The sequence below is a fragment of the Rhododendron vialii genome, chromosome 12a (genome assembly GCF_030253575.1).
Source record: "Rhododendron vialii isolate Sample 1 chromosome 12a, ASM3025357v1".
Classification (NCBI taxonomy): domain Eukaryota; kingdom Viridiplantae; phylum Streptophyta; class Magnoliopsida; order Ericales; family Ericaceae; genus Rhododendron; species Rhododendron vialii.
This window is the reverse complement of record NC_080568.1, coordinates 6202288-6217485: the sequence shown is the minus strand read 5'-3', so window position 1 is coordinate 6217485 and position 15198 is coordinate 6202288. Positions and strand designations below refer to the sequence as shown.

Genomic DNA, 15198 nt, shown 5'->3' with positions numbered 1-15198 from the left:
ATAGGTTGGTGTATGGTATGGTTGAATTAAGTTAGGAATTCGATTGATAGTATATATGGTTATATCAATGTCGATTGACAGTATATATCAATGTTGGTTAAACTGTGTGTGAATAGATGGTTCTACGTAGTATGCTTTTTAATATGGTTATATGATGATACAAGTTATATAACCTTATATATTTATTCAAAAAATTCCAAATATATTGAAAGCAAGTCAGAGAGGCCGTTGCGCGGACCAAATTAATAAGTGATTTATGAAAAGCACAATTATAACCTTATATTTTTATTCAGTAATAAAAAAAATCAAATAATCGAAATACATGGTCATATATCAAAATCTGTACAACGTTACAAAGATATATGTAACTCTTAAAAAGGAGAATATATAACGTTATATATGTATAATAACGTTATACATAGTGTATCAGAAAAAGAGAATCTTCGACTGTTATATAACGTTATATAAGTACAACAACGTTACATACGAATCTATATCAAGATCAGTATATCCGTGATTGGCGTGATCAACATTCCAAATAGAGAGAGAGAGATACCCGTGATTGGCATGATTTCCAAAACTAGAAGGGATAATGAGAGGATAACGGGCTAAATTGATGGGATTTTGATTTCAAAACTAGAAGGGATAATGGGAGGATAATGGGCTAAATTGATGGGATTTGAATGGAAGGGTAATTCTGTCAGTCAATAATTCTCTTTTTAAATGTAGTGGACTTTATGCCTTACCAAATACATATTAGTGGACTTAGTGGGTTAGAAACTTGATCAATGGACCCAGTGGGTTATAAACATGCTATAGTGGACCCTAGGCTAATTTTTTATTGGATCAATTACTTACCATTAACCAGCTGAGCTGTTTTTTGCAACTAAATAGAAAATTTTATTTTAAAATTATGAACGATTTAGATCATTTGCGTGAGATGTATCACACACCCTAGTTTCCTTTGAGGGGGGAAAAAATGCATGCTTTCCCACCCCGTGGACAGGTTGTATCCAAGTTGTTTTTCCTTAAGAGGAGCCGATCCCCTGTATATATACCCACTCAGTTTCTTCACTTCCGGCATTAACTCCGATCCAACTCTATAAATAAGTTCAGACGTGCAGCCGTGTAGGCCACCGAGGAATGCTTTTGGCTTCAGAAATGGCGGCTTTGAGGCTTCTCTCTCGCTCCTTTCGTCCTTCTTCTCTCTCCTCTGTTGCTCTATTTTCTCGAGGTAATTAAACACGATCACAAAACCCGTCTTTCATTTCTTATACTAGTACTCAATTTGTTGTTCATCTTCTTTGTCTCTCGATTCGATGAGTCGAGAGACAATGTGAGTAATTGAACAACCGATCGTTATTTGATTTGTGAATCTGGAGTAACTGGGAAATGCGAATGCTGTTTCCGCTCAATGTGGACAGAGTCGATTTCAGAAATCTAGTCCGATCATCCAGAGCTCAAATTTTTGAAAATCTTTTTCTATAATTTAGATGTTCGGACCATTTTACTTATGCGTACCTTGATTAATTTTGGGGAGCAATTTCACCGTTTATTAGAGGTGGGCCCAAAGCTACTGGTAGATGTTAAATTAAAGAACTTGATACTGGAAAATAATCAGTCGCATTTTCCTAGGTTTTTTATTTGAGAATAAAATTTTTAAACTGCTGGTGTAAATATTTGTTTCCTCCAAATCAATTACTCCGTATATTGTATCACGTCGCCATGTTTTATTGATTGGGACCACCGTTTTACAACATGGCGTGATGTAATTGATTTAAAAGAAACAAATGTTTACACCGGCGGTGTAAAAAATTTATTCTTCTTTTATTTTGGAATTTTCTTTTTCCTTTCTATGAACTTGGATTTGCCATGAAATTCCTATTGCTTTTGAAAATGTGGATCAACCCCTTCTCTATTAATTTATCGGTAATGTTGTCAATAAGGTAATAATTAAAAACCCCCCGTAATTTTTGATACATTTTAAGCACTTTTAAAGGCCCTTTTAACACACATAAAAAAGTATTTTTTTTCTCATTTTCCCAGCTTATTAATAGTCAGTGGAACTGTTTTTAGCATTTTCCTTAATCTATCCCGCGGAAAGTTCAAAATGCCTTGTTGCAATCTGCCACTAACTTTTCCCAAGAAAAGTCCAAAAAAAAATAAAAAATACATGTTCTATATTGTTCTCTGTCTAGTTTTTGCAGGATTATCCTTTATAGTTTTTAAACTTATCATGAATGACCTTTTTATTTTTCAAATTTGATGAGAATAAACATATTAGAGTGGTGGTTGACTGCATTCTTTTTTACTTTTATATCTCTGAATTTTTATTTATTTTGCATCTAAATTCACACATAAAATAAACAAACAAACAATTACTACAACCAAGCAGCCCAAGTATTTACCCAAAAAAAAAAAGAAGCAGCCCCAGTGTTCATTGGTCATGGTAAGTACAAAACAGTCATGATTGGCTGATGAAACGGTCACATCAAGTTGCGTTGGTGACTCATGCGATTTCTTTCTCTCTCAAAATCGTTATTTGCTGTTGGAGTACTGTCACATGTAATGTTTTATAAGCATTCTCTATCATACATCCATCACCAAATATATGGCTCCTGTATCAATTTACTACCAAATATATGGCTCCCGTATCAATGTACTGTGAAAAAAAGTCCCTGGATCACCGTAGCACTGAATAATCCCTCGTCTCTTGGACGCGGCGTCCTGGAACACGCGTTACGGGTGTAAATTGTATTATTATGCAAAAAGAACGAAAAGATGAAGAAATGTTGAACTAAGATAAATTTCCTAATGATATTTGAGATGTGAAAGTAGAAGAAAGGGGAGAATAAACTGGTGACGGTTTTTTTTTATTTTCCCTTCTACTTAGCAGTTTCTTTAAGAGTAGTTAAAAGGGTAGTTTAGAGAACCAAATATGCATCAGCCTCAAAATTAACATTCACACCAAATAAAGTTGTTCCCTTCATAATAATAATATGCTTCTCCATGTATACACGTACATGGAATTTCGGCACACTTATTAGAGAGCAATTTTGATCACCTTGGTGAAGGTGAAGGTAACTTTATACAGATTTGGTGATGAAGTTGCGGGGTTTGATTCAATAATATGAAAGTCAACGCGTAAACCTTTTTTTTTAAAAAGAAGATAATTTCAAGCTCAAATATAATGTAAATGACAAATATATTTTTAATTTTTATTGCACCGCTTAAAAGATCTCAATGACATCTATTAAATAAGATCCATATTGGTAGAAAAATTATTTGTGTAAATACATGATTTTTGAGTTTGAAATTATCTTTTTTTTCTAAAAGTTCATTTTCAAAAAAACCGGAACGGCACCTACTCTTTTTTTTGTTGTCTCCAAATATTAAATTAATTCATTGAAGGGTAAAATCAGAAAGACATGAAATCATACAAAGTAATCATGATGCCCCTTAAAAAATTTGAAACCCCAAAATAGATAACAAACATAGACGAGTGAGTAATTGTTTATTATTTCATTTAACAGTTCATTCAATTAAAAGGAAATTAAGGCTCCGTTTCGAAATCGAAAATAAGTACTTATTTTTTAAAAAGGTAATTTATAACTCAAAAATTATGGACTTATTGAAATCTAAAAATATGCATTATGGATCTTGTTTGGAAGATCTCGATGAGATCTTTTATACGATGCAAAAAAAAAATTTCATTTATTTTATTTTTGAGTTTGAAAATGTGAAATAAACTGCTTATTTTTTAAGAAGATTTCTGAAACGGGGCCTAAGTGCACAACCCAGTTGTCAATGTGTAAAAAGTTTATTTTAAAAATTGGGATTGATTTGATCTCCATAATTACAGGTCAACATCCACGGCAGTTGGCCTAGATTTATGTAATATAAGAGTATAGTACTCCATATACTACTCCTTTAGCCATTTTTTTATTAGGTTGTTCCTTAAAAAATAGGAGTATCTATTTTGTAAAGTTAATGTGTAAAATTTGATATATTTTTTATTTTATTCATAAACGTAAATTACGTTTTGAAAAGTTAGTAAATAAAAGTATAATAATGTTTTTACAGAGGATAAGTACGAAAAATAGATATAAAAGTCGATATAAAAGGTGTAATGATTTTGTTTCTTTGATAAGTTGGAATTTCGAAATTTGACACTTAAAAAAGAACGGAAAGAGTAATTATAAGTAGGGTAATTTGCACTTACACCTCTTGTACTATCATCGATTTATAGATACATACCCTTTTGTACTTCAAATTTAAGCACTTACACTCCTGTACTTTGAAGTGAAAGAAGGGGAATTTGTATTTACACCCCTATATTTTTACGTATAAAAAGTGTAAGTGCTTAAATTTGAAGTATAAGAGGTATATCTTCAAATTGATGATAGTCCGGGAGGTGTAAATGCAAAATCCCCTTATAAGTACTGTGAGATTGTCGTTTTAAAATTTGTACTCATTGTATTTACACCCCTATATTTTCTGTATTTTTTGTTGAACCCGAAATGAGTCCCATAAAGAATGTAGTGAATGATATAGTGAAAATTTGTAGTGCATGTAGCATTTGTGAAAATATATCACGTGATATAAAAAACAGAAACCTTTTTTGATTTCCGACGTGGATAAGATACTTGGATAGACTAGATCCCAAGTGGGCTGGGCCCTCATCAAGCAGAGTGCACAGTTTAATCGCTGAGAATACCATTCAGATGCTACACTAACACTATTACAGATGTAGCAACACAGACTCTGCATATAAATAATCGGAGCTGGTCATTTTATTTAAAAATTATTTTTTAGGGTTGTTTTTAAAAAAATAAGTTTAATTGGTTTTCAGTAATGGTGTTTACGATACATACAACTTTGTCTTAAAATTCAGGAAAAAATTTTCAATGCCGGGTGGGTACCACATGATGCCCTCTCGGCGGGTCCAAGCTGTCCATTATATTTTTGGACGGCTCAAATTTGGAAAGAGAAAGTGTTGGGGTGAGAGGAGAGAGATGGTTTCAATTCGAACTTTCCAAAAGTGTATTGGAAGGCCGGGATGTGCTGAGCGTAGACCTGGGTAACAAGTTGTGTCGGGTCGTGTTCGTGTCATGTCAGTCAGATTCGTGTCACAAACCACCTAATCCGAACCTGACCCATTTAGAATTCGTGTTTCTCTAGCCGTGTCATTTTTCGTGTTTCGTGTCAGAAATGCTCAACCTTAACCCGTTAACTTCGTATCTGGTTCGTGTCGTGTTATCGAGTCAGTTGCCCAACTCTATATAGAATTACATATATACAATATATTCTATATCGGGACGGTTCAAACGATATCCAAAAAAATACTCATAATCTCAATCTCATAGTTTTCGATCAAATTTGTATGATCCGAACCGTTCAATGTGTACAGAATGTGATTTTAAGGGTGCCCGCGAGAAATTAGCAAAAAAATGACTGGAAAATGCTTGATTTGAGCAATTTTTATTTGAACCGTTCAATAAAAAACTGTTCAAAACTCTTCGGATCAAGCCCTTTCCGATCATTTTTTTTGCTGATTTCTCGCGGGTACCCTTAAAATCACGTTCTGATCACATTGAGCGGTTCGGATCATCAAAACTTGATCGGAAACTACGAGGTGTTTTTTTAGGTATTTTTTTTGGTGTCCCCAGAACCGCCCCGATTATATGTTCATGTTAATGGGTGACACAAGTTAGTAACCGTATTAATCGTGTCAATTTCATGTCTCGCGTGTTCAATCCGAACCCAACCCATTTAGAATTCGTGTTCTCGAGTCTTGTCATTTTCGTGTTTCGTGTCAGAAATATTCAACCTTAATCCGTTAACTTCGTGTCCGGTTTGTATCGTGTTATCGTGTTTCGTGTCCGTTACCCAGCTTTAACCGAGTTGGTACCACGTAAGATATATCCACCAGGCACTGAAAAATTTCTCAAAATTCAAACATGAATTGTGAAGCAAAGTTAGACGTACCGTAAATGCTCTTATGGATATCTAATTGGACTCATTTTTTTCCAGAAATCCTAAACAAAGCATTTCGATGAAGATGAGCGACTCCGGTCACTTTTTTTTCTAAGACCCGAAAGGGGTCTAAAGCTCCGTTTCGGAAACAAAAATAAGTAGTTATTTTTTAAGAAGGCAATTTCAAGCTCAAAAATCATGTGCTTATGCAAATAATTTTCTTATCAATATGGATCTTGTTTGATAGATCTCATTGAGATCTTTAATACAGTGCAAAAAAAAATTGAAAAATTATTTTTCATTTACATTATTTTTGAGTTTGAAAATATGAAATAAGTACTTACTCCTTCCGACCCAATTTACTTGTCCCAGTTCTATTCCAACTGGATTAAAAAACTAGTTATATCATTAAAGTGGTAATGACTTTTATATCCAATATGGATCTTGTTTGATAGATCTCGATTTGTTCTTTAATTCAATATTTTCGAAATCACCTAAAACATTATAAATTACAAGATATAATTAATTGAAAAGTGTCACGAACTCCAAAAAATGACAAGTAAACTGAGACGAAGGGAGTATTTTTTAAGAAAGTGTTCTGGAACGGGACCTAAACCAGACTACAAATCTGTCGGATATCCTTCTGAGTAAACCTTTTGACTTGTCGTAGTACTATTAAGAATGCTGCTACAGGTACAGAGCTTTCTGCACAGACAGCGCGTACAGCGCTCGTTTGGGCCCGTCTCGGGTCCAACAAAAATAATCGGAGCCGGTCATTTTGTTCAATATATTTTTCTTAAGGTCTCTGCAAAAAATCAGTTCCATCCGACATCGATAAGAGCTTTTGCGAAGCGTCCAAAATTGCTTAGAAAAATTTCTAAAGCAATTTTGAATGCTTCGCAAACGCTCTTAACGATGTTGGATGGAGCTGATTTTTTGCAGGGACCTTAAGAAAAATATATTGAACAAAATGACCGGCTCCGATTATCTTTGTTGGACCCGAGACGAGCCCAAATGGGCGCTGTACGCGCTATCTGTACAGAAAGCTGCTGTACCAGCAGCATTTTGGTACTATTAATTACGAGAACTCCTCTATTGACTACTCCTATATAAAGTACAGTATAAACATAGGAAGAGAGTTTAAAGCTCTACGGAGTGAAGCAAGAAGTTTCAGAAATGGCGGCTTTGAGGCTTCTCTCTCGCTCCTTACGCTCTTCTTCTTCTTCTTCTTCTTCATCTCTTCCTCTACTTTCTCGAGGTAAACGCGATCACAGAAATCTGTCTTCCATCACTGTAAATTTGTTGCCCCTGTTCCGGGGTTCCGTCCCGGCTTTAATTGGGCCCTGCTAGTCGCTGGTGGTGGACGGTGGAATCGGTCCCGGGATTAATCGAGCTGTGCGTAAGCTAGCCCGTGCGCGTGAGTTAGAAAGAAAAAAAAAATTGATCGTTTGTTTTTCGGTTTAGTCTACGATCGATGATCGGTGAATCGGAAGGAATGAGAAATGAGACTGTTGTTTCCACGAAATTCGGATGTAGTTGATCTGTTGAGTCTAACTTGATCATCCGTAGTAGATCTCTCAGATGTTCGAAGAACCTTATTTTCTTTTTATTTTTCTGATAACTCATATGTCCTATCCGGGCCGGGCCGGGCCGGTTTACGCATACATGACTAATCTGGAGGACCAAATCCACCGTCCCAAAGGCTGGGCTCCAAAGCTAACATTAGATGTTCATATAACCGAAATTGCATTTTCCTAGGTTTTGCATCGCATATGTTCCGAAACGATTTGAAGATTGCTGACTGTTGTTTCCACTTATTCTGATCGAGTTGATTTGTTGCATCTAAGTTGATCATCCCCAGTTAAAAAAAAGAAAGACAGGTTGATCACCCAGAGTAGTTTTGTCAGACGCAAATGCTCGAACTGCTTGTTATGTAGCTGCAATAGCATTTTTCATCGCTTAAGGACCGGAAAGATTCAACAAACAGGCAGTTAATTAAGAAAGCTTGACTGATTATTGGAATTTTTTTTCACATCCATAGAAAAACGTATATTGTTTGTGTAATTGTGCCAGTTATCTTGTTAATTGTTATGAATTTGATGAACTTATGTCTATCATGGAACTCCTGCTGATTTTGATCAAATGTAAAGAGTTTGTTTGAATATACCATCTCAGATTCTCTCCTCGTATTCTAAGAGCTCCTTTTTTTGATCGGGTAGGAGCATCAGATTGGACTATATATCTAAGTGGGCCCACATGCCCGGTGTTTGGTTGAAAGTTTTACAGGCCAGATCGAATGTCCATTGGAAATATTTTGTGCGGATATTTATTTATATATATTGCTATATGACTATTTCCCTTTAGTATTAGTCTCATCAAGTGTAATACAAATCTCCAATGTTATGCATAATTCTGATTTTTGGAAAATTTCTGTTTTTCTTTACTCATTGAGGAATGCTCAATTTTTCACTTTTTTACCGACGTTTTGTTTCATGGTCGTTAGAGTGTGCATTTACTGATTAGTTCATGCAATTAATTTTTTTTCTTAGGTAAGAACTCTTACCTTGGCAGAGGAGGCTGGAAATATAGCACTGCTGCTGCTATTGAGGAGCCAATCAAGCCATCCCTGACAATAGACCACACTCAGCTCCTTATCAATGGAAAATTTGTAGATGCAGCATCTGGTGAGATTTTCGTGCTCAGATAATAACAGCGATTATTTATTTTCAATTTTTATGGCAAGGAGAAGTCTTTCGGTCTTATGTCTCCTAATGTAGTTACTCGATGAATCTATAAGCTACCATTTTGAAGTTTAAACACTAGATATCTAAAGCTTACTTTGGCATCAGGGAAAACATTTTCGACTTTGGATCCTAGGACAGGGGAGGTGATTGCTGACGTTGCTGAAGGTGATGCAGAAGACATCAACAAAGCAGTCTCTGCAGCTCGCAAGGCCTTTGATGAAGGACCATGGCCCAAAATGACTGCTTATGTAACCATATCTCATCTCATTTCTCTATTTTTCGCTTGTAATTCATCTTTTGCTTATTATATGTTTAGATATACGTAATAACTCTTTCGTTTATTGTATACAGGAAAGATCTCGGATATTGTTGCGCTTTGCTGATTTGGTTGAAAAGCATAATGATGAAATTGCAGCACTTGAGACTTGGGATAATGGGAAGCCATATGAACAGTCTGCCACCATTGAAGTACCAATGTTTGTACGCCTCTTTCGGTATTATGCTGGTACGTAAAATAGAAAAAACTTCAATATTTGCAACTGTTCTAGTTTCCTGTTCTTTAGGAAGATGTTCTAAGAATTTTATATGCAAACTTTGCAGGTTGGGCAGATAAAATTCACGGTCTCACAGTTCCTGCTGATGGACCATATCACGTGCAAACGCTGCGTGAACCAATTGGCGTTGCTGGACAGATTATCCCCTGGAATTTTCCTCTTCTCATGTTTGCTTGGAAAGTTGGACCTGCATTAGCATGTGGTAACACTGTTGTTCTAAAAACAGCAGAACAGACCCCATTGTCTGCTCTCTACGTTTCAAAACTAATGCACGAGGTAGTTTATCATTCAGACATATTGTCGTCTTCATTAAACAACTTCTTTTTTTCGAGTGTTTTTGCCCCCCATCTTTTGGTAAATTTCACGACCTGCAGGGCCTGGTCCCTGACATTTTACTCTTAGTTCATTGACGGATTTTCCAACTTTAGCCCTGACTTGACACATTAAGTAATTATTTGTATAACCAAATTTTGATGTAGTACACCAACTTTCATAACACATATGATAGCTTTATTGTATATTTACTAATACAAACTGCAGCGATGTCTGATGTCTGGCATCTGGCATGTCAAAGATGGATACCATATAATAATGAAAGAAGTAGCTAGAACCCATCATGGAATAACGACTGAAATCAAATTTTGCTTCTACTTGATAGAACTATAGAAGTTCCAAGCACCTATCTCATGAAATCAAAATTTTCTCCATCTTGTGCTTGTACTACACACATGTATCATCTCATTATGTTTTCTCAGAAGATTATCTTTTGGACAGGCTGGCCTTCCTCCAGGTGTTCTGAACGTGGTTTCTGGTTTCGGTCCCACTGCTGGTGCATCTCTAGCCAGTCATATGGATGTTGACAAGGTTTATAAGTTAATATATACATGTGTGTGTGTGTGTGTGTTTCTTTATGCAATCACATTGTTCTGGTCTGGCTGAGGATATCTACTTATAATTTATTAATACAACATCGAACATGAATTTTCTTATTTGCTTATCCATTAAATGTAATTGCTATCATTGTACTATCAGCTCGATGAATCTTCAGCCATAATACTGTTGGAATGCCTCAAATGGGAAGTTTGTCTCTGTCTGGTTCAGTAAATGTAAAACACTTTCTTGATCTAGGGTGAAAGGGAGCTCAAAGTAATATTAAGGCATCGAGATGTGAATGACTGGAAATCCTTGTTTCTTAAACTTGTCCGAGACAAAAGTTATTGATTTGATTTCTTTTTTCTGGAAATTAGTATGTTATATCAAAGTTTTGTTCCTGTGGCTCATGAGATAGGTGCTTCATTTGATTAATTTTGATGTGTGTAAAACCGTTTACTTTTACCGATTACTGTTCTCTGATAACTTTTGACCTTCCAAAATGAGCACATTATTTTGTTTCTTTAAGCTAACAGAGTCCTCTTAAGTATGTTCTAGGATTGAATTACATTTGTTCGTCTCTGAACTAAGCTTCTATAACTAATGCTTGCCGGTTTTGGTTTAGACCTTTAGCTGAAACCAAGTTGTAATATTCAGTATAAGCGTTTAACGATGAAGTTAAGGTGTGAAATGAACACAGTAACACATATGATGAAGCGCATAAGGTAAATTCATCCGATGGATTTTTTTCTATGCTTCTCGTACGATGATGAGGCTCCATGAGGACACAAGTAGTAGACAGCTCGTATCTCCTTGTTAAAATACATAGAGAATGCCACAATCTATTGTAGTTGCTCTAAACTGAAGTTAGTGCAAAAAAATGTTTATGGTACTTGCTAAAATAACTTTCATTCCTAGCTGATGTATAGAGCAAGGCAGTCTAGGTTCCTTGTCTTGAGTTGCAAATCTGGTATTGGAAATTGGCATTGGGTAAAATGGGGATGCTTTAAGCTCACTCGTATGTGGTTTCCTTGTCTAAGGATTTTCAGTAGTTTTGGGTATCGATCTCTTAGGAGTTGCTGCAGCTCGTCTCCAAGCTTGTTTATGTTATGATTTTGGTAAATGGCAACCAATGCTGGATCTTTTTCCTACCCATCTTGGTTTGTGTGGTATATCTTAGGGCCTCATATCATCTTTTGGAGCAAATTATTACCCTGTTTTGTTCATATTATCCAGATCATATGGGGGACTAAAGAGAGGTCGTTCCTAAGTTTTTGATGGGAAAATCAAGTTTGACGGGCAAGAGAAAGCACATTGTTGTTGTCTCATTACAATTAAGTTCAACATTATACTTCCTCCGTCCCATTTTGTTGTGTTTGTTTTATTTTTGGCACCTCACAAAAAGTTGTATATATCTCACAATCTATAAATTTTTTATAATTTCAAAATATTTGTTTAAAAGAATTAATTCAGATCTATCAAACAAGATCCATATTGAATATATAAAATATTATAAATTAAGAGATATTGATAATTTTTTGAGACGTCCAAAAAAAGAAACAGACACAACAAAGTGGGACGGAGGGAGTACATCATTTTTGGGTTTTTCTTTACTCTAATATGAGCTATATATTCATCTGTCTGTTTGACTTGTTTGCCGTTCCACAGTCCAACATGCAAACATAGCTTGTGGCAAAGTGGTAGATACTCTACCGTACTTGTGCAATTCACCATGATAAACTTTTGATTTACCATGGAAGGAGAATTTGAGAATCTTTCGTTCATTTTTGGTGACAGTTCTAGAGGACCACCATATACCTTCAGATGAATTTGATGTTTCGCAATCGGTATACCAGTCCAAAAACATATATCATTCCTTGGACCTTTTAAGTTAAACTTAAGTTTACATTGGTGCAGATCGCTTTCACTGGATCAACAGCAACCGGAAAAATTATACTCCAATTGGCAGCTACAAGCAATCTTAAGAAAACGACTTTGGAGCTCGGCGGGAAATCTCCCTTCATTGTATGTGAGGATGCGGATGTGGATCAGGCTGTCGAACTGGCTCACTTTGCTCTATTCTTTAACCAGGTTGGTTCATTTAAATGTCTGTTAATGGGAGGATCATATAAGAAATAAATCATTCTTGAGATAAGTATATGCACTATCATCTGCAGGGACAATGCTGCTGTGCTGGCTCTCGCACATACGTACATGAGCGTGTATATGATGAGTTTTTAGAGAAAGCCAAGGCACGTGCTATTCAACGTTCTGTTGGTGATCCTTTTAAGGGTGGAATTGAACAAGGGCCTCAGGTAAATCATCAAGAGCATCTGCTGATAAATAAAAAATTCATCAAGAGCATTTCGTAATATCTGAATCCTGTTCAGTACGTACTTTGGAAAAACTACATCCACAGCTGTGGATCTAGCTTATAGTTGCAAGTACCTAAAAAGCTACATTGTGCAGTAAAAAGACGATGCACAAATTTTGCCAAAAAGTTGACACAATCATAGTGAAATTATATTCATGCTAAAGGTCAATTATTTTGCACAAAGTTGCTGATTCGCTCTTCTGCTCAGTAGTACAAATTTAGTAGTACTAGTAAAGAATTCAGATACATTTGGAAATACTTATCAAGTTTTGCTCATCCAAATTAGATTGATTCAGAGCAATTTGAAAAGATTCTGAGGTGTATAAGAGCTGGTATCGATGGCGGAGCTACCCTCGAAACTGGAGGGGGGAGATTTGGCACAAAAGGTTACTATATTAAGCCCACTGTGTTCTCAAATGTTCAGGTATATCTCGTCACCTTGTAAACCCTGCTATTTCTTTCATCTTGAATATGGACTCTTCACTATAACTAACACAAATGTTGGTTAATATCAGGATGACATGTTGATAGCAAAGGAAGAAATCTTTGGTCCAGTGCAGTCTATCTTGAAATACAAGTGAGTCACAAACAATTCTCTGAAAATCCCATTTATAGAAGGCTCCTTTCCCTCACTCTTACACACTTCTTAACCTAACATACGGTACGTATTTGATGATCATAAATATAATTGCCAAGCGCCTGTTTGGTTGTTTTGAATTTGAACCAGGGAATTTAAGTAGCTCTATAGATTTAGATTAGATAATAAGATGTGTTTGGGGTTGGAAAGAAAATAGCCGAAAAAACGACAAAATTTTCTTCTTCTCATGAAAACAAAATTTGATCAAATTTTTTTTGAAACATGAGATTGAGTAGATATTACGCACTGTACTTTTTTTTTTTTTTTGATCCGCTACGTACTGTACTTCAACAAGCAAAAAACACGAATTAGATTGGTTATGTACTATGTAGTGAGTGATGCCAGCAAATTAGCGTGGTTATGTATTGAGCGACTTGGATTACTTAATCACTTGGAAATGATTCTCTTCACGCAACCAAACAGCCCATAAGCCATTTCCGCTACTTCAAAAATCTTCTTGGTTGGACTTTCAGGGATCTCGGTGAAGTTATACGAAGAGCGAATGCCTCTCGCTACGGACTGGCTGCTGGAGTCTTTACCCAAAACATCGACACTGCCAACACTTTGACACGGGCATTGAGAGTTGGGACGGTGTGGGTTAATTGCTTTGACATATTTGATGCAGCGATTCCCTTTGGCGGGTATAAGATGAGTGGACAGGGCAGAGAGAAGGGTGTCTACAGTCTTGACAACTACTTGCAAGTGAAGGCTGTCGTTACACCATTGAAGAATCCAGCATGGCTATAACCTTCGTGTTCTGTGCTTCAAAAATAAAGAGATCGCTTCCAAATCCGAGATGGTTTTTTTTGTTTGTCCGATTTGCATGATGGGGTTGATGATGATGATCAAATTCTTGCTTTCACGATAAAACTGGATCATTTGGTATAATTGCAACTTTGTTTCCAATTTTTCCAATTGTGAGCAGTCTAGTGTGTGTGTGTTTTCCCAGTACAATTGGGCTTAGCTATGACTGTTTACTATTAAGTGGGGAAAGTCCTATATACAATCGAAAGATGAAACTCCACTCTTCCAAAAACGGACTGAGGGCTCGTTCAATTATACGAAAGGATGAAAAAATCGACTTTTCTATAACTTTTCTTGAATTGTCAACTTTTCTATCGGGCAACGCTTTCCTGCAAATGGTTGTAACAAATGAGGAATTTAAAATTTTTCCGCTAAATTCTTTGTCAACTTAACGCAAAACTAAATTTTATTTATTTTTACTTCATTGCAATTTTGTCCAATGCATTTTAGCTCACCATTCTCGATAACTCAACAAAATGGGTCTATATAAGTATCTGTTAACTCTGTGCCAACAGCTGCAGTAATACAATTTATGCAAATTTATGGCCAATGCAATGATTCGGTTGTCCTCGTTTCAATTTTAATTACTTTTGCCAAATTTTGTACATCTGCAAGATACCCAAGCCAGCGACAGTAAATACCAAGATCCCGAGTTGGAATCCTACTCTAAGGATTCTTACGAGTCTAAAAAGAATGATTTAAAGATTGAATGGTTGCCCGTTTCTAGCCCTTATCGTCAACTTGAGTGCAAACAGTTAATGCGTTGTAATTGTGGATGGCTCGTCATACGAAGACATGTTGCAAACGAGGAGAAAGAAGGTAAGGTGCTATGGCTTGACTTGACGAATCCATGGTCGGTACATTAGAGCAACCGATTTAAGAGAGGATGACACCTATGTTAGTTCACGAAGCTAAAATTCGTATATTGTTATCTATTATTATGTTGGACAAATCTGTCATTGGATGTGAATAGAATAAAAATCAAGAACGATATTTTCGCTTTCATTTCCATTCACATTTCCACGACAAATCTAAGATCCAAACACAGCCCGACTTTGTTTGCGGTCCCCAATAAATTCTCTTTAATTATTACTCTCATTTCTCTCTCTCCACTCGTTACCCCAAAAACCTAACTCAAAACTTAAACCTAACAAAGTCTACTTTTCTCCCCAAGAACTTGGTTTTGGCATTCTTTGGGCAAAACAAGGTAGTTCGTAATAAGCAGCTGAATGTTAGCCA

The 15198-nt window shown here is 36.0% G+C and overlaps 1 protein-coding gene and 1 long non-coding RNA gene across 3 annotated transcripts; one reads left to right on the top strand and one right to left on the bottom strand.

Moving 5' to 3' along the window:
• Positions 1 to 1082: 1082 nt before the first annotated feature.
• Positions 1083 to 14070, top strand: LOC131310286 (benzaldehyde dehydrogenase, mitochondrial-like). 2 transcript variants are annotated; one of them, XM_058337222.1, is made up of 11 exons: positions 1083 to 1234; positions 8526 to 8660; positions 8826 to 8968; positions 9072 to 9225; positions 9321 to 9550; positions 10049 to 10138; positions 12062 to 12235; positions 12322 to 12459; positions 12805 to 12942; positions 13034 to 13095; positions 13629 to 14070. In XM_058337222.1, the coding sequence occupies exons 1-11, from the start codon at positions 1144 to 1146 to the stop codon at positions 13900 to 13902; spliced, it is 1629 nt and encodes a 542-aa protein (XP_058193205.1). In that variant the 5' UTR covers positions 1083 to 1143; the 3' UTR covers positions 13903 to 14070. The 2 variants fall into 2 exon arrangements, with proteins under 2 accessions (XP_058193205.1, XP_058193204.1); XM_058337221.1 differs by lacking the exon at positions 1083 to 1234 and adding an exon at positions 7075 to 7234.
• LOC131310287 (uncharacterized) lies at positions 7149 to 7757 on the bottom strand. Its single transcript, XR_009195168.1, has 2 exons — positions 7647 to 7757; positions 7149 to 7607 (listed from the first exon to the last, which is right to left on the bottom strand). It is a non-coding gene; the product is annotated as an uncharacterized LOC131310287 (long non-coding RNA).
• Positions 14071 to 15198: the final 1128 nt, after the last annotated feature.

Bases quoted from the DNA above. Each gene is read 5' to 3' on its own strand.
- LOC131310286 (XM_058337222.1), top strand. From the start codon at position 1,144: ATGCTTTTGGCTTCAGAAATGGCGGCTTTGAGGCTTCTCTCTCGCTCC. The intron at 9,226-9,320 runs GTACGTAAAATA...CAAACTTTGCAG, and splicing joins CCTCTTTCGGTATTATGCTG to GTTGGGCAGATAAAATTCAC. The intron at 10,139-12,061 runs GTTTATAAGTTA...ACATTGGTGCAG, and splicing joins GTCATATGGATGTTGACAAG to ATCGCTTTCACTGGATCAAC.